The 22,114-nt window shown below is 34.5% G+C and overlaps 1 protein-coding gene across 3 annotated transcripts in view; it reads left to right on the forward strand.

Moving 5' to 3' along the window:
* Abca8 (ATP binding cassette subfamily A member 8) overlaps positions 1-22,114 on the forward strand; it is a 65,229-nt gene that overhangs the window by 31,090 nt on the left and 12,025 nt on the right. For all 3 annotated transcript variants that reach the window (XM_013067620.3, XM_013067621.3, XM_013067623.3), the window contains 13 exons: positions 1,429-1,627; positions 3,021-3,187; positions 3,817-3,950; positions 4,541-4,681; positions 6,598-6,705; positions 9,402-9,575; positions 13,833-13,946; positions 15,580-15,696; positions 17,013-17,078; positions 17,539-17,630; positions 18,906-19,026; positions 20,576-20,690; positions 21,176-21,267. In XM_013067620.3, the coding sequence (XP_012923074.1) occupies positions 1,429-1,627; positions 3,021-3,187; positions 3,817-3,950; positions 4,541-4,681; positions 6,598-6,705; positions 9,402-9,575; positions 13,833-13,946; positions 15,580-15,696; positions 17,013-17,078; positions 17,539-17,630; positions 18,906-19,026; positions 20,576-20,690; positions 21,176-21,267 (1,640 nt within the window). The remainder of the gene's footprint in view (positions 1-1,428; positions 1,628-3,020; positions 3,188-3,816; positions 3,951-4,540; positions 4,682-6,597; positions 6,706-9,401; positions 9,576-13,832; positions 13,947-15,579; positions 15,697-17,012; positions 17,079-17,538; positions 17,631-18,905; positions 19,027-20,575; positions 20,691-21,175; positions 21,268-22,114) is intronic.

Raw genomic sequence — 22,114 nt, forward strand, 5'->3', positions numbered from 1 at the left:
TCTTTTCACATGTGACTGGTTTCAAGATGGTACCGAGATGCTGGAGAAATAAAAGTTCATTCCGAGTCTACTCAGAACACCTTCATGGGGACTAGAATTGTTTACTCCAAACTTCCTTCCCCCTTTTATCCAGAGTTTTCTGCAGTAGACTAGAAAAATGAAGCAGTTTGTAAGAATTTACCTGTTCCCTTTCTTCCAGCTGTTGGTCTCACACAGACCCAGCTATGGTGGTAACGGCCTAACGTAAGTTGCTCACCCTAGATCTCTTCCTATCCACTGGAACACCATCCAGTCTCAGCAGCTCATCCATCAGGGAGGCAGTGAATCTGTTCTGAAAGCCCACTAGCTCAAGGGCTTTGTCCAACTGACCCAGGGCTGGGATGCAACAGCCCCAGGAAGTGAACTGGACCAGATTTCTCTGCCATTTTTAGGCATTGAACTTATGGATTATATCTGAAAAAATTAAAATTTTGACAAAAGTGCCTTCCCATTTGTGAATATGGATTGGCTTGCCCATATTTTTCTGTTTGTACTTCAGCAAAATTTGATGACTTCTCTTTAAAGAAGCTCTTACACATGTTTTGTTAAATTAATTCCTAAGGATCTTACAGTGTATTGTATATTTTTTCTTCTTGTGTTGCTGTATTTTGGCTCTGTTAAATGAAATTTTTAAAAATCCATTTCTAATATTTCATCATATAAATCCTATTTATTTGTATGAATTGACCTGATAACTAATAAGCCTGTGGATTTGATTTTCTAGTATTGTTATGGTTTATTATTGTAGAAAAACTAATTGAATAAAAGATACAATAGTATTTTATATTCATAGTTTACTGAGATTCACCATGAGTCAGTTTTATTACTTAGTTAATGAACTGTAATTTAGATAAAATAAAATGCCCATCTACTAATTTTTCATAATGAGTAATTTAAATTCTCTTAACTAATCACATAAAATAAGATTTAGAACATTTTCTTCATCCCCTTCTTTATACCTTTCCTAAGCTTTGCCCCAAGTGAATCTCTATAAGCTACCTGTTCCAAAGTTTGTATCTCCCTCCTCTGGAAGCTAATACAAGTAGAAGAATAGTGTGCCAAATTCTTTAGTTTCATATTCTTATGATTTGAATGTGTCATATGTATCAGAAGTTTTTCCCCTTTATTGTTAAGTTACATTCTATAATTTATTTCCTTTTCAGGAAACATACTTTGAAGTGTTTCAATTTTCAGTGTATTATAAATTAAATTATAAATATCTGTATACAAGTTTTTATTTATATGTATTTTCATATTTCTTGGAATTTCTGCTCTTATTTACATAAAGATTGTGTTCAGTCACTGGATCAAAGAATGTTCTTGGAGAAAATTCAAGCAAGAGCCCACAAGATGCCACTTACTAGGCATTGCTTACATTTTATTTTACAGATCTTTGTGCTTTGGGAGATGTAGAAGCTGAAGGGCCAAGAGAAACAGGGAGGCTTTTTGAAATGGGAGAAACTGTCTCCTCACTTAGTGGGATGAGTGAGACACAGGCTGGTCTGGCTCTCTTGTGGCAGCAAGTGTGTGCTATTGCGAGGGTACGCTTCTTGAAGATAAAGCATGAAAGGAAAGCTCTCTTCATACTGTGAGTGTTGTTGGCTAATGTGGGTCCTTTCTTCAGTGATGGTGGAAATTTGTAAATTGAAACTGAGTCAGTGGCACAAATTTACCAGAAACAGCTTTAACTGGAAAGAAAATGGGAAGGAATTTTAGAATGAAGGGTGACTAGTGTGAGTCATAGTCATGTTAGCTGGAAACCAAGCCTGGAGTAAGGTTTATTTTGGCTCACATTTTGTAGAGGTTTCAGCCCATAATCAACTGTCTCGAAGCAGGGTGGTATGGCAGAGGGGCATTGCAGAGGAGAAACAGTTTGTGACAGGTAGAGGTCAGAAGGCAGAAGGCACCAAGCTACAAGTGACAATAGCAGCTTCTCTCTGCCCCTTTTATATTCCATCTAGGACACCAGGTTTCAGGTGGGCTCCAATCCAATCAGTGGACTGATTTAGTAATCACACACCTTAATCCCAGCACCCTTAATCCTAGCACCTCATCATGAATCGATCACACACTTTAGATCCAGCCACCTCTGAAAAAGCCCCACTTATGACTGCAGGAGGCTTTAGGGGAACCTCTAAACACAAGCCATAATAAGCCTGATCCTAAAGAGTTTGTCAAATCACATTAGCACCCTGTGTCCATTCCCACTAGTAGTCCCTCAGTCCTTTGTCAATCAATATGCAGATGTGAGGCATGGCACATAGCAGTATTTCAGTCAATATTGTTAATTAAATGGGTAATTAGAATTTCTAAAGCTTTTGAGGAGATCAGCAAAATCAAAGTCCAAAGAAATCTTTAAAATTAATCTGGAAAATCTTTAAAACAGACTGGGGAGACTACAGAATAGAGAATAGAGGGATGGTACCTATGTAGCAAAACAAGGAGTAGTGAAACACCCCAAATTTGGAAACCAGAAATGAGTGACGTTTTGAGATTTGCCCAGTAGTGCTAATGTAAGACTATCTAGATTTTTTTCAAATGAGAATTTTAAAAAAGAAAAATCTAAAAGTGTTTTTTAGTTTGAGAGGCTTGGAAAATGTTTCCACTAACAGAATAAGGAGCAATAGTAAGAGAACAAGTTGAGTCTGACATATTAATAGATGATGCAGAAGAAAGAGGGAAAATAGGACAGAAGTACTATAACAGTCTAGAAGTAGGATTAGAGTTCAAGAAGTTATATCCCACAATTGCAAAGGTAAAACCATAGTCAAAGAATAACAAGAGAAATGGACCAAGGATATCTCCATGGTTATCACTTCATTTTAGCTATCGGGGAAAAAAAATCAAGAAATGAGAGAGCCACATATAGATTATGTCTATTTTAAACAATTTCTTGTTGTATGATATTCCTGGCTGCAGAGACCTTTTTTAAAGACTGGAAAATGGCTATGGATCTATACTGTTAATTTTATTCTACATAGGATATTGATTTTTGGAAGTGGACTTCTGCATATTTTGGCAGCAAATGCTCATAAGATATTCTATCCAGAAGACTACTGTTGGGATCTGTCTCCACATATGTACTTCCTCACCCCTGACCAACAACCACAGAAACTTCTCTCTAACTTACTGATCATCAATAAGACAGGTGAAAATGTTGCTCTCAATTTCCAAATATTCATGCTGTTAAAACGCTCCTTAGAAAACACAAGCAGGAAGGAAAAAAATGAGCATGTTTTAGACATGTTTCAAAGTTGAAGGCTAAAGAAAATAATCCTAATTTGGAGTAAAAATGCTGAAAGTGGTTAGGAAAGAACAAATGCATTATATGGATACATATTGAAAAATGAGTTTATATAAAAATGATTCAACATTTACTCTCATAATAATAATATATAGAGATTTGTCAAATCAAATAATTCATTGGTAGGGTTAATTTGTGTGTTTAAAAACACCTTGAGAATATGGTCATTTTGGTAGCCATTGGCAAGGCAATATATGAATCTTAAAAATTCCAATCCAAAAATCATAGAATGTCAACAAAAATTAGTTTTTTTTATCAGAAATCATAAGTAAATGAAAAATTATTAAAACATACTTATAAAATCTACATATAAAAGATCAAGAGATTTTTGTTCAAAAAGGAAATGTGGACCAACATTTTTAGAGTCTGTATTTTTGCTTGCTACAAGTGTTGACAATAAAGGGTCATTTTGATACATAACTTCACATGTTCTCTTGGTTTTTCATTGCCTCTTACATTTCACTGCCTATAAGGAGCAAGCATTGATGACTTTATACATTCACTGGAGAAACAGAACATAGCATTGGAAGTGGATGCCTTTGGAACTAGAAATGGCACAGAGGAGCTGTCTTACAATGGAGCCATCATAGTGTCGGGCAATGGAAAGGTATGTGGATACCAAGTTAGTGGTTTTACCTCAAAGCATGGCTGTAATACTATAACATCAGTGTGATCCAGAAAAATAATCTGCTCCATTGCACATACTTTTTTTCTGGTTAAAGAAAACATGCGATGTTGCTAAGCAAAGTTCATATCATCTAAAATCCATTGCAAAGATCAGAATCAAGTGTATGGAATTCTTATAATCCTCACAGAAATTTTACAGGATACGTAGTCTGAAAGTTTTGTTTTATTTAAAAATAATAAACTCTTTACCACTGGCCTTATCAGGCCTTAGGTCAGAGGACTCAAAGATTATCTTCAAATCAAATATATTCTATATTTATGATGAGTTTGGCCTTCTATAGGTTCGGTTGTAATTTTAATAATATGCCAACATTGAAATACTGGGATATTGTTAAATTATAATGTTAAAATTTGTGCTTCTTCAAAGAAAATGAAATTGAGGATCTAGTAATATATTGGCCAATTTCAGCATTTACTGTATTGTTGTATTTGAGAAGAATATTTATACATTTCACTCCCTAATGTTGTATTTTATCTTTCAGATTTCATAACCCTTTTGTTATATTTCAGAATTACAGCTTTTCATTGTCATGCAATACCAAGAGACTGAATTGCTTCCCAGTTCTTGTGGATATTGTTAGTAACGGACTGCTTGGAATGTTGAGCCCATCAGGGAGCATTCACACTGACCGAAGCACATATCCTGACGTGGTAGGTGCATCATCTCCCGAGTCTGTCAGGACTTTCCAGCTCACTCTGTTCAGAACGATCCTAATGGATCTGAATGTGACTGAGGAGAGTACCAGAGAGAGGAGCAGCATTTGAATGCATCCTGGTCTCTGGCTCTTAAAAATATCAGTCCACTTACAGAACTTAAATTTCCTAAATGTGAAACACAGCTAAAAAGATGTCTGAGACGTTTTTAGGGAGTGGATAAGGCAAAGAGCATGAGATCACTGAGCACCATAACCAGAGCATACCAGCCACTTAGGCTCCGGCCACTTAGCTCCTGTGCTCAGGTTCACCTGCTCGCTGCTGACCAAATGGAAGGAGGCCATATGTTTGGGTGAAAAGGAAAAAGGATTCATTCAAAGTTGGCTCTGCAGAAATGGAGGGGCCTATTTGCTTCAAGTCACCCTCCCATTTACAGGTGCGCAAGGGCCTTTTATAGTAGGGATCAGAAGGGAGGGGGTACAGAGGTACAGTGCAGATCTGCACACTTGCTCTGTCACTTCCAGCCATCTGTGGCTCATCCTTCTCTTTCTTGTGGTAAACAACCAGGCTCCTGGCCTCCTGGTGCTGGCACCTGCATATTCTGTCACTTCTTTGGGGCTGAGGAGAGAAGGAGGAAGTTTGGAGAAGTTGCTTATCTCTACAAGAAAAAAATTCCAACTTTTAAAGTTCCATTTCGCAGTGCTGATTACCATTAAAAGCCATATGTTTTTAATATGAGAGAATTAAGTGAAAAAAAAGGAAGAAAAATTATACTTCTTTGCACCTGAACCAATGGGTGTGATTGTGATCATCATTTTGTAATTATCAAGATTCGTAACACAGCAGAACAGAACTGCTTGACACTGCAACAGCAGACTTGCGGAGGCGTCATCGCACTCAGGTTCTCCCAAGTAACCCAGTCCCCGTGTCCGCTCAGGCCCGCTGAAGTGTTCTCCGTACATCAGACAAGAAATTTTGTTTTTACACAATGTAGATTCCAGGTGATCTGAATGTGTGTTATGGAGAACCAAAAAATGTATTAATCATTTGCAATTATTATTTGCATTAGTCTCTGATAAGTACATTTTTATCCACTGGTGGAAAAGAGACTGAATTTCCTATTGACATATTATACCCTGTCCTGGGGATAAGAACAGAAATAGGGTAAACATTAAAAATATATTTGCCAAATTAATAAATAAAACAGGCTAACAGTATATTTTACATCCTATTCAAATCTAGATTTCATTAGAATAACAAATGCCATTAATACATCTACACATAAAATAACAATAACCCATGTGTCCAAAATTATTTATATATTTTGCAGCATAATCATAACTTTCTTTTTATATCTTATTGTATGCTCAGAAAATATGAACTCCCTTCAGTAAGATGATAGTATAAATTTATTTTTCATGATAAGCACTGCTAACAGTCTGTTAAGAATTTTTTCATATATGATGTACTGTGTTTCATTAATCAAAATCTTCTTGGTTTAATTTTCTGGCTTCTGAAGTCATAAAGCAAGAATTGAGGCTTCATCTACAAAGTCATTATTAACAGTATTAAACTGTTATTATTAACATTATTAACGGTATTAACACAACTGTATTGTGTATTGTGTCATTCTGTATGGACACCAAGTGGCACAACTGACTTTATGCTGTCAGCCATGCTATCTTAATGCACTCTGCCTTTGCAGATTCAAGCAACTGTGAATACAAAATATTGGAAAAAATCTGTACTAAACATATTAATACACACTGATAATGAATGAAAGGAGATGGCAACCTCAAAACTAAACCAAGGCAAGATTTCAGATTATCAGATTAATTATATTTTGAGAAGGGCAACCAGAAAATGAATGTCAACTTTGTGCCTTAAGTCCTTTGCACTTCTCACATTTTCAGGATGACATCTACTCTCAGTTTAATAATCTAGCCTATCTCATCTCATGGATCGTTTTGATGTCCTGTCTCTCTCCTTATATTTCCATGACCAGCATCGATGACTATAAGGTAATAGAAAATAATGGAAAATTTAGTTTACTTAATTAATTAGAAATTGATTGTAGTGGATTATAAGGGGTTTCTTTTTTATTTTACCTTTTAGTCTCTATTTACACTTTCAGTTTATAAGGGGTTTCTTTAGACAGTATGCATGTTTACATATGGAGCACTTTCTTAACACTTGTAGGTAATATCAGTAAAAAGAAAGAACAAAAGGAAGAAAAAGGAATGAAGAAAAAAGAGAAATAAATGAAAGTTCAGAATATTTTATTTCTGGCTAATTGAATGAGATTTCTCCTCCTACCATGAATATTTTTGATAAAAATAGAATATTTGGTTTTAGACACAGGAAAATGGACAATAGCAGACTAGGATAACCAAGAGAAGAAAACAAGCAACATTATCTCTCCATTCATCACAGTTGTCTTTCTGGAAATATTTTGTGGAATAGACACTAATCAAAATACAAAAAATAAACTGAAGAGATAGAAATTTGGAGTTCAAGTAGGTTGAATTGGCTGGAATTTTCTCAGCAGGATCATTTAAAAGATGGAGCTACATAGAGAAAGAGCCACAGAACTCTGCATTAGGGTTGCTTTGAATTTGTTGCTAACACTAAGCAAAGCACCTGTAGTAAAACTACATGAAGGCAAAAATGAACAAACTGTTATAAGATGCATAATTCACACAGCCCACAAAGAAGTAGAAAATATTTGGTTTCCAATCAGTTATTAGAGGATTTATGAAAGGATTGAACCCACAAGGGGTGTGCTTTAACATTAGGGCTAACTTAGCCCTGTAGTAAAGCTTCCTCTAATTGTGTCTTTAACAAAAATTTTAAAACAAGATTAAAGTAGAGCAAGCAAGTGGATTACCAGACAAAACTGAACCTGCTGAAAGAAGAAAGCAAAGCCCAATACTCAACAATTTAAAATGCACATGAGCCAACCCAAGAAAAATTACTGGACATTCAAAGGAGGAAGAAAATACAAACAAACTGAGTGGAAAATCAACTGAGAAGAGACCCAGAAATGACAAAGACAAACAAATACTATTGTAAACAACAGAAATAACATTGAAAAAGCAAATAGTAATCTGCTTTAGATTAATGTGATGAGGAGCAGAAGAAATTTATGAAAACAAATCAAATGAGACTTGTATAAGTAAAGATTATCATACCTGATGAAAAATTAAACTACTGTTGTTTATAGCTATAGAAAGTGTATAAACTGAAAAAGAGAGAGAAAAATCTCTGAGAACCCTAACAGAGCCTTAGTTGTTTTAAGAGAATAAGTATACCAGTTGAATTCCCTACAGGAGAGGGGCCAAGTGACAGAAAATGTGTTTCAAAACAATTTTCAAAATTTGATGAAAAATATAAGTTCGCAGATACAAGAAGTTCACGGAATCCCAAACAGGACACATGCAAAAGAAAATCATTAGATGGTACATCATAATCAGATTGCTGAAACTAGTAATTAAAAAGGACACATCTCCAAAATAAAATGACATTTTACAAAGAAAAACAAAAACAGCGATAGGACAGGTCTAAGAGAACCTAAGCCAGAAGGTAAGGAAATAAAACCCTTAAAATGTTGAAAGGATAAAATTGCCAAACTAAATACATATATATGTCTTCAGCAAAACATACTTCAAAAATAAACGAACAAATAGATTTGATGAAAATGAAAATGAAGAGAAATCATTGCTGATAGGTACACACTTAAACATTACCAAAGGAACCCTTTCAGACAGAAGGACACTAACACCAGATGAAAATGGAGATATACATACAGTAATGAAGAACAGCAGAAAAGACAGATACAGGTGGGTGCAGAGAAGCAGCCTCATAATCCCAGCCACCCAGGAGGCTGAGGCTGGAATATCACAGGTTTGAGCCCAGCCTGGGCAACTTCAAGAGACATTATCTTAAAGCTAAAATAAATACATAAATACAAACAAAAGACTGGATATGGAGCTCAGTGCTAAAGTCCTTGCTGAGCATGATGAAAATCAGGGCTCAAATCCATGTCAAATCCATATCAAAAATTATGATATAATGCTATTAGTTACTAATTACTATGTGGCAGATTATGCTAAAATTCAGTGATGAAAGCAATAACATCTAAACGATCTACATTGTACGGAATATGATCTCTATCCAAAATGTGATTAAATTAGGAAATAATAAGATGCTTAGAAAATTATGAAATACGTGAAAATTAAAGACTACACTGCCAATAATGATAGATCAGAGAAGAAATTACAATGAAAATTAGAAAATATGTTTAAGTATTTATAGTGTTAACAATGATATTTATTCAGAATACAACGAAGAAAATCCATTGTCCTATATTTGACTCAAAGTTGAGTCATTTCATGGAAAGTTAGCACTTAGATGGATAAATTCTTTCCTTTATGCCTTTAAGTCACTGTTTTATTCACTGTAGTATAGATTACATCATTATTCTGAGACCTTCTCCATATCTCTATCAAGAAGATTTTGAGTGATCATTTCATTAATTACAAGCAAACTTGGAAATATTAGTTTTGAAATTACCCATATCCATTAGTCTGTAAAGCATTTGGAGGCGAGGTGTGTTTCTATTAATATGAATTCATTTAGTTGTTTTCTTATATGTTCTATATCTTCTTAAAAGCAAATTTCACCATTCATTTATTTATATCTCTCATACTTTATTCAGAACAAAGCTCAACTGCAGTTGTGGATTTCAGGCCTGAACCCTTCTGCTTACTGGTTTGGACAGGCACTGGTTGAAGTTCCAATCTACTTTTCACTCATTTTCTTTATGTATTTAGTATACTATACCTCAAAAGTAAAAGGGGATATATATACAGCTGTTGATGTACTTATTGAGGTAAGTGACAGTATTCATAAAATAAATAACACGAGATGATTTAATCAGAAATATTGACATTCATGTAATGTAATGCATTCTTTTATATTTAATATTTTGTTTCATTTTTAAGACTTTTTTATTGTTGTATTATACAAGTAACATAAAATTTGCCATTTTAATAATTTTTGTTTGCAAAATTCAATTTAATAAAATTTTTTTCATTCACAAAACTTCATGCTCCTTAAACATAATTTCCCATTTCTTGCTACTCCCAACCCCAGGTTACTGCTATTCTATTTTCAATCTCTATGAATTTGCCTATTCTATGTATTTCACATAATATTTGTCCATTGGGGGCTGGTTTATTTTGCATAACATAATGTTTTTAAAGTTGCATGCAATAGAACTTCATTCCTTTTTATGGTTAAATAATATTCCACTGTTTGTACATAGTTCGTTTGTTCATAGGCACTAGAGTTGTTTCCATTTGTAGACTACTGTGAATAATGCTGAAATGAACATTGATGTAAGATTGTTTCAGTTTTAAGTGGAATTACTGAGTTGTATGGTAATTCAAAGTTCATCCTTTTGAGGAATCAGGCTGTTTCCTACATTAACCATACTGGTTTATATCACCATTAACAATGCACGATAATAAATATGGTATTATCTTTGTTTTTTGTTTTTCTTTTTTTTTCAAAAATTTTTAGTAAAACCATCCTGGCAGGTGAGAAGTGGTCTCCCATTGTAAGTTTGATTTGCTTTTCCCTAATGACTGATGATTGTTTATTGACCAGGACTCTGTCTTCTTTGAAGAAATGTCTCTTTAAGTTGTTTGTCCATTTTTTTTTTTTACTGGACTTGTTTGATACAAATTCTTTAAATGTTTGATGGAATTTACCAGAGGAACCATCTATTTTTGCACTTCATTTTTGGAAAGAAGTTTGATTCCTGATTCCAGCTATACACACACACACACACACACACACACACACACACACACATTTTCATTTTTAAGTCAGGTAAGGTTATGTGTCTCTAGGAATTTGTCCATTTTATCTAGTCGATCTGTTAGTTTTGATGAACAATTGGTCAGAGTATTCTGTAAATTTCTTTTGGTTGCCTCCTCATTTTATTTCTGTAGAGTTGGTAGTAAGATCCCCACTCTGACTTTCAAGTTTACTTATTTGCCTCTCCTACTTTTGCTTTGTCATTCTAGCTAAAGTTTTGTCATTTATGTTGGTATTTTAAAAGTATCAACTTCTGGTTTTCTTGATTCTTTCCATTCTCTATTTCATTTTGGGGGGCTCTATTATTTCTTCCCTATCTACTATCTGTTAGGCTAGCTAACTCTTCTTTTTCTAGTTCTCAAAGATGTGATGTTCAGTTTTTGATTTATGTTAATTCTTCATTTTTAACAAATGCGTTTACAGCTAGAAATTTCCTTCTGAGCACTACCATAACTTCACTCTGCAAAGTTTTGATGCATTGTGTTTTAGTTTTCATTCATTTGTAGATATTTTCTAATTTTTGTTGTGATTTCTTCTTTGGTCCTGTCTCCCGTCAGTCCTATTCCCTCTTCGTGTCTCATTTCCTTCATCAATGCATTTTTACCATTTTAACTTCTTGTAATGGATCATTTTGATTACCTTTTGTTACTGATTATAGCTTAGATCATTTCTTTGCAGTAACCAGGAGGATTATATTTATTATCCCAAAGTATAGCAATCTAATTTGAATGGATAATCAATTTACTCCAAATACACGTAAAAACTCTGCATTACCTCCTCCATGCTGTTGTCACCAATGACATCTTCCTACACTGTGAGCCCAACAACAAAAATTAGTAATTATTCTTCATACGTTTTCATTTAAACCATATAGGAAATAAAAAATGGAGTTAAACTTAAAAATAGAAGACTATTCATATTTGCCTATGTAATTACTTTTACTGAAAATATTTATTTTTTGTACAACTTCAAGTTGCTGTCAAGTGTTCTTTCATTGCAACCTGAAGGACTCCCTTTAGTAGCTCTCATAAGTCATATCAATTGGTAATGAACTCCTTTTGCTTCTGCTTTTCTGGAAATGTCTTAATTTTGTCGCATTTTTGGGCAAATGACAGTTTTTCCAAATTCCAAAATAAGAATAGTTGCTTAAAAGTTTTATTCTTTCAGAATTTTAAATACATCATTTCATTGCCTTCTGGCTTCTGCCATGTCTGATGAGAAATTGACTATCAGTTAATTAGTGATTCATCATATATAATGAGTCATTTACCTCTGCTACTTTCAAGATTATCTTTTTGTCTTCATATATCAACAGTTGGATTATAGAGTTGAGATCAAACTCTTTTGGTATGAGACAGTTTTTTTGTTTTTACTTTTGTTTTTCTATTTAGAGTTTGGTAATCCTATTAGATGTGAACATTCATGTGCTTCATGAAATATGGACAGTTTTCAGGTATTGTTTCTTCAAGAGCTCTTTCTGTCATTTTTTTATTTTTTCTGGAACTTCCTAGATGTATATATTGGTTCACGTCACAGTATTTCACAGATCTCTTAAGCTCTGTGTACTTTTATTTTCTTTTTCTTCTACTCCTTAGACTGAATAATTTTAATGGTCTGCGTTCAAGTTTGTTGATTTTTTGCATCCAACTCAAATGTACTGATGAATATCTTCAGTGAAAGTTTTATTTCAGTTGGTATCTATTTAAATTCTAGAATTTCTGTTTCTGTTCATTTCTATAATTTATATTTGTTTATTTTCACTCTCTTTTTAAATATATACTTTTTATTTCCTTCAGTTCTTTCTCCATGGTTTTCTTTAGTGTTTTTGAATATATGCAATATAATTGTTAAAGCTGTCATTTGGGGCTTTTTTTGGTTTTTTTGGTTTTTTTCTTTTTGGTACCGGGTATCGAACTCAGGTCCTTGCACTTTCAAGGCAGGCATCGGAACCACTGAGCTAAATCCCCGGCCCTAAAGCTGTCATTTTGTAAGTTCAATATCTAGACTTCTTCAGAGTTTTTTATTATTTTGTTCCTTTGAATATAGGATACATTTTTCTATTTCTGTTTTAGGTTTTTGGAAGAACAATTTGAATATCATAACATGGTAACTCTAGATAACAGGTTCTCCCCTTTGTGTAGAATTTGCTATTTTTAGATACTATGGCTATATTCATCTCTTTTTTTCTTTCTTTTGGTAGTGGGGATCAAACGTGGGACTTTGCACTTGTGAGGCAGGCAGCAGAACCACTGAGCTACATCCCTGGCTCTATATTTATCTTTTGGTTAGAGTATTTTCCACAACATTGTCACAGGCTGTATACTCAGCCCTATGTGATAACTGAAATCTCTGTTCCTTTATCTAGTTCAACTCATGTTTTTGAAAGAGATTTCCTTGAGAAACAGAAACTCAAAAATCTTCTCAAGCCTATCCAGATAGGCTATGTTGGTTGGTGCTCCTTCAGTGGTCATTCATCTTTGCACGACTCTTCTCAGGTTTTTTCACGGGTACACATTCTGCCTTAGTATTTGTGTGACTTTCTAAATATCTTGGCACATATGGGTGCTTTTGAATGCTCTTATTTCCCTATGAAACTCTCCTTAGAAAATTTTTATAGGTTCAGGATGATCTACTTTATATCTCAGCTATTCTATTTTGCTCCAGGCTGCTACAGAATGTTTATTAGCTTTATTTGTTTTTGAGCAATATTTCCCACTTTTCCACCCTGAGTGAATTTGCATTAGCTGAAACTAGAGAAGATGCCTGAACCTGCTCTTCAGATAACTCTCAAACAGATTAGGTCAGACCTTTACAGTAATTTGACAATAAGATTAGCTGTGTTCTACCTGGAATTGGTGAGCAGGATCCTGCATTGAAACATAGGTTGCCATCTTTAGGACAATACTCCCTGGGGAAGGAAGGAGACAAAAGCAAAGTCAGAACATGCTAAAGCATACCTATCATCTTAAAATGGACTTTTTATTGATTCAGAATTTGCCATGAAACTTTGACTCATGTACTGAGTTCTGACAAAGTTGGTCCTGCCAGTGCTGCTTATTTTTTGATATTTCTGTTGAGAGATAGGAATTTGGAGCTGCCTACTCTACCATTTTACTGTTATCACTCCTTTAAACAATTTCAATGACATTTAAAGTATTCTAGTTGATATAATTTAAAAGATCTTGTTGTATGATAAGTTTTGGATCTAAATGGTTTCCTGGACTGCATTTGTCTTCCATACTCTTAATAGTGTCTTTAATTTCAGATCCTATATATTGTTGGTTACTCCGTATCAGTTATCTTCATGACATATGTGATTTCATTCATCTTTCGTAATGGGAGAAAAAATAGTGGCATTTGGTCATTTTGCTTCTATTTTGTAAGTATATTTACTATAGATGTGTTTATTTTTATTATGAAGAGCTAATGCTTTATTAATTTTAGTAGGCATCAGATAAAATAATAGCACATTTGAAATACCTCTACTGTATTTTTCTAGGCAATTTTTAGGGGTTGCGTGATATAATTGTGGATATATACATTTGTAAGTATGCTTTTTCTCTCCATATCTGCTTTGTTCTTTTTTTGAAAACAGTCAAGTTTCTTATACTACCATAAAGTTTGGAATTTTTAGGAAACTTGGAAATCTTTCTAACATTCTTCTTGGGGAAAAAGTAACTGAGGTCCAAAAGACCCCAGGAAGTTGCACAAGATTACAAATATTATTAATGAAAGCTAAAACTGAAGACTAAGTCTCCAAATTCCCCATTCAGAATTCTTTGATAAAAATCATAACTCTCTCCATAAAATTAGGAGGGAAAATACGTGTAAATTATATGCACTTTTTCTAACTTGTGTTTTTTAAACATTCCAAATAAATCATCATTCAATAAATATTTGTTGACTTTCCCTGTGTGCCAGGCATTGAGACTCATGAGTGATAAGACCCATAAAATGCACAGTATCTATTTTCAAAGAATCCTTTAGTAGAAATAGATGAACACACAAGTATTTATACAGCCAGATACTAAAGACAAGAGTGTCCATTGAGGTAGATCATCTATATAATAATTGAGTTTTTTTTAAAAACCATGAAATGCAGAGATTGGCTAATTTCTGGAAATGAATTTCATGCCAAGAAGATTTCTTAAGAATGAGAAACATTTCAATTAGTAAAGAAGGATAATGAAAATAGAAAATAATGAATGAACAAAACTTCAAAAGGGAAGAAAATCGGGCTGATCCTAGAAAATGCTAAGAACCTGGTGGCATGTGTACAGGACAGAAAGCCAAACCCAAATGTCCTAGCTAAGATGGAAATTTAGGTTGATCCAAGTCTAATCTTAACTGATAAGCTCACCAATCTATTCTTGGGGTGATTATCTTTCATTATGGGAAAATGTGAAAGCTTTTGTAATAGGAATACAATCAGAGATAGAGTTTTAGAAACCGTCCTGTGACAGCCATGAAAATGACAGTTTGAAATAAAAGGCAGGACAGGCCTTCTCTGGAGTCATTATAGTAGATTAGAAGAGGAAGTGTGAATCTGTACATGCGAGCATCTCATCTCTGAACTCTGTGCTATAATATTTGTGCCCATGTCACTTAAAGGTATATTACATGCTTATATTTCTCCTTTTGATATACCTAAGAAAATGGTTCCCTCTAATTTTTCATTTCTGGTTTTGATCAATTTCAAGACCATTTTCCTTTAATGATTGTCTGAATCTTACTTTTCTCTTTAAAGAACTTTATATTTGTTTTTCTATAACTAAATCAGAATGTAAAAAAATTTAGTCTATACATCATATCCTAAAATTTGTCCAGTTTTGATATATTTGTCATAGTCAAACAAAAGAAAGTGAAGCCTAGCTGGAAATGTTTATGATAATATTGATTTTATCTTGGTTCGTGAAGTGTATGTCAAAATCAGAAAAACTTCATATGATCTCAAATTTGAAAATATACTGTTTCAGAGAGCAGCATAACATAGATATTTATTTTTCTTTTAGGTCACACTGGTTTCTGCAGCTGTTATGGGGGATTTCCTTGGAGACATATTTCTGTATTGTGTCAGTGCCTTAATTCCATTTGCCACCTTGGTTGGTTGTACAATGCTACATTTTGACGTAAGGAATCCCAATATTTGTTCAAGTGTCTTGAAATATGTGGCTATTTAGGAAAGCTTTGTCCTTAGTTGAAAAATATGTGCTTTGAAAGCTGAATACCTAAATTTTTTTCACTGAGTTTATTGGTACATTTTAGGTATGCAATACAGTTACATTCATCTTTGGGATCTTGTACCTTTACATGATGTATCTTGGTTCTTATTTTTTCCCTATTCCCCTCCACTCCCTTCACCCCCTCCACCATTCTCTATTTACAAAGACTTTGTTTCCATACCAAAAGTGTAAACAAGGATCAAAATGTATAATTGATAATGTGAAATAGGAAGAAAAGGTCCAAAGGAGTAGGGGAAGTAGGAGGGGTAGGGGAAAGGAAAGAAGGGAAAAGAAAAAATATGAATACCTAAATTTTAAAAATTAAAATATAAAGTCCCTCCCCACACCAAGAATAGTCCATAGTCCTGTTGGCCTACAGGTACAAATTTACCTCCATTACTGGCCTCTGGTACAGGGTAATGAGCAGGTGGAAAATGTTTATACTGATAAAGTCATTGAATATATTTAGTCAAAAAAGAGCAGACAAAAAATTCTCCCCTAATATTTGGGATTGAGGTTACTAATGCTTGATACACCCTAGTATTACATTTGATACTACATTTTTTATTTGGCACAATAGAGTCACATTTGATTTGGTACTCTCTATTTTTATTTCATACAAAAGGAATAAATTCCCATTTCCTAGTGACTAATTTCTATACATATATAAACAGAAGGGGGACGTATTACTCAAAATAATCATCACTTCACCTGTTAGTCTATCAGAGTTTTTCTGGGTATGTCAGCCTTGGGGAATCTGACTCAAGCACTGGGCCCTCTCCTCAGAAAAGTGCACGTGTGGAACAAATTTCATGATTCTGTGGTTAGGAGCATCTTCTGGGTGAACCTCTCTGTGTTCTCATTGTCTGAGAACTGAGCTTGGGCTAGGAAAGCAGCATGGTGGTTCTAAGCATCTAATGAAAAGAGGGATGGCAGAAGGGCACCATCAATGAGCAGTGGCGCAGGAGAGGGAAAACTCCGTCTCCCCCACCATGGGGATTTGCAAGCACCGAGCCTCTGAGTACCTGACCTATAATCACTGAATCTCATTCAAATAAAAGCAGTGTGTCCCTCACATGTGTCTAAGAATTGGCACATCCCTTGTCCCATTGGGAAACCTGGGGAAATATAAGCAGATCTGCTCAGTGGGCCAGTCACATTTGTTTGAGTAAAACTCATGAATCACAAAACTTTGTATTTAAAGATTGTCCTTCCTTTTCCAGCACCGTATATATCATGATGCCCCTTCAGAACAAGGGAAGAAATATGACTTTCTGGTGTTCCTAATTGTAAGCCTGACTCTCGTTGAAATATTGTTGCATTTGGAGAAATATCTTTCATTATACTCTTCAATTGTGCTTTCTTGTTTATATTTTGAAAATTTACTTAAGGTGTTTTATACAACTTAAGTCCCACCTAAACACAATATCTCTAAAATTAGAATAAATCTTTACAAAGATCCTAATAATGCTTAATTCTTGGAGATAAAGATAGATATCACCTAAGTATAAATAAAATTTTGTGTTCAGTGTAATATAGATATATTTTGATATAATATAAAACACTACTAGTTTTTCTCTCCAAAGAAATGTAATTGAACTTAACTTTTTGTGACTATCCTAATAGTCTGTCCTTCAAATTCTCAATATTTTTTCCAAATATGTGCTTGTAAAAGAACGAGAATTTCTAATTCACTTCTGATATTCCCTTTTAGTATTTCTAATTTTGAGTGTCTTTCTTTCTCCTTAGCCGTATGTTCATTTAATCATCTTTCTTGTTATTCTTCGATGTCTGGAATGCAAGTTTGGAAAGAAAACAATGAGAAAGGATCCTGTCTTTAGGTTTGGAAAAGTATTTTAGTGGTTTTTTTAAAATGATAACTACTTAAAGATATTGCATACAGGGAAAAACCTAGTCAGTTATCAAGGGCACACTAGGATATACTGAAGCATTGGCTATAGGACAGTACACTTCAGTGGAATTCAGGGACTGGGCTTTAAGACAATTGTGACCTCGTAGTAGTCAGAACAGCACTAACACATGTGGTTCACTAAAAGCAAGGGTTTCATCTGCACTGTTTTCAGTGGGGGCCTGTGGCACATTAGATGGGACAGAATCACTTTGAATAGTAACTGGTCTGTGTAGCCTACAGCTAAAGGAATAAAGTGGATACAGAAAATAGTACAGAGTGGGTAAGAGGCCAAAGACAGCAACAACCACTCTTTTCCTGGGAGGGTGAGAAGCCCTGCAAGTAGATCATGAACAATTCCTCTCAGACTGTAGTAGAAAAGGAAATGGAGTCAGACATGAAATGACCTTGAAGGAGGACACTTTCTAGTCAGAACTCAAGAACAAAATCAGAAGCATCTTTCTTTGGAGACCTCATTCATCATTGGAATCTCCATTTAGAAATCTCCACTTGCCTAGAGTTTTCACAACCTTAACACTGGAAGTCCCATATCCCAAGAAGACCCTCAGTTCCGAAAAAACTAAGCTAGTCAGCCATCCTGCCACCATGTTAACGTCATCTTTAACTGTGACAGAAAGTTGAGTGCGAACATGACAGAAGACCTTGAGAGTACCATCTGCGATCACATGGGACAAGAAGGGGTAGAGGAACCAGAGCCTAGAGTAATGATCTTGGTATTAAGGTTTGAGCTGGAATGAAAAAGAAAGTAATGCCTGTGCTGAATCATATAGCTAGAATTTTCTGTGACACACCTGATTTTTAAATATTCTAGCCCATTACTATCAAAAAATATTTTGATAATATCCATGTTTTGGCATCATAACTATGGTTTCCAAAATATTTATCGTGAGACAGTATATAATTTTCTTGCTAGAGTATGTGTATTAAGTTGTCTGTTGAGATGAAAAAGTGATAGCTCCATAGTAAGGATAATGAAAGAGAGAGAAGAAGCAATGATAGCTTACTTTGCTGACACTACAGACTAAATCACGAAGGTTGTAAAGAGGAAAGGTTTCCTCAAAAGACAGAAATTATGAAGTGTTATGAATCATCCACTCCACTCAAATATAAAGTTTAGAGGATGAAATGATCTTGGTATGACACTGGGAAACAGCATCTGATTATTAATGAAACTCTTTAACTCTAGAATTTCTCCAAGAACCAGTAGTGTATTTCACAATCTAGAAGACCCAGAAGGGGAGGATGAAGATGTTCAGCTAGAAAGAGTAAGAACATCAAATGCTTTAACATCTCCAAACTTTGAGCAGGTAAAATGTGCCGAGTAGTTTTTTCACCAACTAAGAAAATCATTGTCAGTTAAATGAATCCAGTTATGAAATAGTGTGTTACCCTACCTCCATATTTCTAAAATCTTGGTATCTTAACTCTTTTACACTGTTAAAAATTGTTGGAAAGCCCAAATACCTTTGGTTTATGTGGGTTAATCCATGAAGATTTACTATGTTAGAAATCAAATTGAGAAATGGTTTAATGTTTAATATACTTCTGTACTTAAAATTATTAAGCCCAATACATGTTAGCAGTAGTAACATTTTCACAAAAATAACTATGATTTCCAGTGAGAAGAAAAGTTATTTTATATGTTTGCAAATGTGTCTTATGTCTGGCTTATAGAAGAAAGATATATTCTCACATCTTTCATATTTTGTTTATTATGATGTGTTATCTTGGTTGAAGTATATGAAGAAAATTCAGTCTCATAGACAATAGTTCAGAAGATTATCAGTATGTTCATAGTCTTTCTTTTTATATTCTTACGGTATTTTTCTTCGATGTTATAGTAAAACTAGATAACTAATAGTTTCTTTAAGCTTAGTTACAATGTAAAATCTAAAATCCTATTTTAAGCTATTTTAGGGTTGGTTACCTGAAAATGCATTGGTCTGTCTTACCCTCTGAATAGGCCTTTAGCCTGGCCCGATGTTTAACACTATGCATTGGTCATTCGGCACCCATTAGTTCGTACAGTTACTGTGGTTTTTCTAAATGTTAATGTATTTCATTCAGTAGCAATGAAAGCACCTTTGGTAATTTCTCAGTCACTCATTTCAGAAAAATATTTACATTGATAGCTGTCAAAGCCATAATGATGGTTACAAGTCTTAAGATTTCCAAAATTTGGCCAGGCATGGTGGTGCACGCCTATAATCCTAGCACTTGGGAGGCTGAGGTAGGAGGATGAGTTTGAGGCCAGCCTGGGCTACATAGTGAGTTCAAGCCTGGCTAAACTGCGTAGTAAGACTCTGTCTCATTTAAAAAAAAAAATTCTAGTTTTTGCTTGAATTCCTAATTTTATCATCTCCAACAGTTAATATCAATTGTATTCTGTGAAATGATTTTGTTAAAAAATCTGCCAAATTCCAGAGTGATTGTCAATTTCTCTTTGAAATAAAAACAGAATTTCATTTATAAAGTACCTCCTTCAGCTCAGAACTCAACTATGTAATTGCTTTGCCTGGAAATATCATTGGTCTTTTATACAGCAAAAGTCTTTATGTGTCCTCCCTTCTTTGTCACTGAGACTATAAAGATAATCAGTACCCAAAAATTGAGCTTTAATGAAATGATCCCCTTTTAATTTTTCATCAGGGACATTTTCAAAAGAAAGAGGCACATTTTTTCCCATTAATGCATGGTAGGAAAGCTTTCACTGATGGGTCACTGGCTTGATCTATGCAGCAGTTTGATTCTTCATTGCTTTTGCACCATCAATATAAAAATTTCTATATTTAGTCCTGGTTAAAAAAAAACCATATATATCATATACCATCTCCATGTATGACTTGTCATTTACAGAAACCTGCCATTATTGCTAGCTGTCTACGAAAGGAGTATACAGAGAAGAAATGCCTCTTTTTTAAGAGAAAGAAGAAAACAGCAACAAGAAATGTCTCTTTCTGTGTTAGAAAAGGTTTGGACCCAGTAACTCTTCTGTTTTTGGCTGAGGAACTTCTTTAATAAAAATTAATTTCTCCTTGAATAGGGACAGAGTGGGGTCTGAATTAAAATAACAAGCTTTGCATTAGAATAAACCATTGCAACTGCACACTTCATTTTTTAGCATTAATTGCTTTCCTAATGATCACTACTATACACCAGAGAACTGATCTGGGCTAGGCTAGTACATTCTGAAGTCTTGAACATGTTGCAGGCAGAGGGTAAAAGGAGCCAATCTGCTGACTTCTGCCTCTTCCATTTGACACAGCTGCCTTCCAGGCGTGGAACTGTCATTCCTCATATGCCTGGCCTTTGGCAAGGAACTGAAACTCTTCAAGGTTTTAACCTCTCTAGGGCCACCATGACAATTAAAGGGAATATTATAAATAAAGCACGTATCACATACTGAGATGTCTAACGATAGCGTTATTATTACTGATGTATGTTCTTTTCTTGCAGGTGAAGTTTTAGGATTATTAGGACATAATGGAGCTGGTAAAAGCACATCCATTCGGATGATAACTGGAGAAACAAAACCAAGTGCAGGTCAGGTAGGTGGACAAGATGAATAGTATTTTATCCAACAATATCCAGGTGGCAACCTGAATAATGTTACTCACTAGTTTTTTAAGTTATTTAAAAAATATATTGAAGAATAAATTTGTTATTTAAGCAATATATTGAACAACAAATTACTACTTTAAAGCACACAAATGCTAGTCATTGAATATGGATGCTTGTTTAACTGAGTTAACTTTTTATTTCTTTTAAGCAAATTAAGAGGGAATATTGCCCAGCATAACTGGATAAGAATCATTATCAAAATTGTAACAAATTCTGTTTAGTTGGCCTCATAATTTATGGATTATATTTAATGGACATTGTTAGTTCAATATTCTGATGTTTAGTGTTGAGTAGAATTGTGTAAAATATAAAACAAAATCTTTTGTTTACTGCCCTTCCTAATGTGCTATTGCCAATTGAAAAGTCACTGAGCATACTCGGTCTTCCCAGAGACTTCCCCAGTACAGATGGGATAAAGTGCTTCTAAGAATGGCGAGAAGTTGAGACACAAGGCAGTGATGTTGAAGAAAGTTTGCTCCCTGCACTGCCTGTATTAGAGGCAGAGGCTGGGCAGGATGTCAAAGAGCTTGGAGTTATCAGAGAGATCACAAGACAGAGACAAAATGTTTTCTGCCAATTTCTGTGACAGGAAGTAGAAAATCTCAAGAACTCCTTTGGAAAGCATTCCAAGAGAAGGCCGAGGTCTGTGACACTGTGCCAGGGGAAAGTGTCAGTGGTCAATCCAGGGGGGAAAGCGTAGCCATGAATATCACTGACAAATTTCTCAGAAAAAGAGGGAGAAGTCCCACATTCATAGTTCCTCTGAAGCCACGA

The sequence above is a fragment of the Heterocephalus glaber genome, unplaced genomic scaffold (assembly GCF_053883595.1).
Source record: "Heterocephalus glaber isolate CG9 unplaced genomic scaffold, H.glaber_assembly_v1.0 deba00000937, whole genome shotgun sequence".
NCBI classification, from domain to species: domain Eukaryota; kingdom Metazoa; phylum Chordata; class Mammalia; order Rodentia; family Bathyergidae; genus Heterocephalus; species Heterocephalus glaber.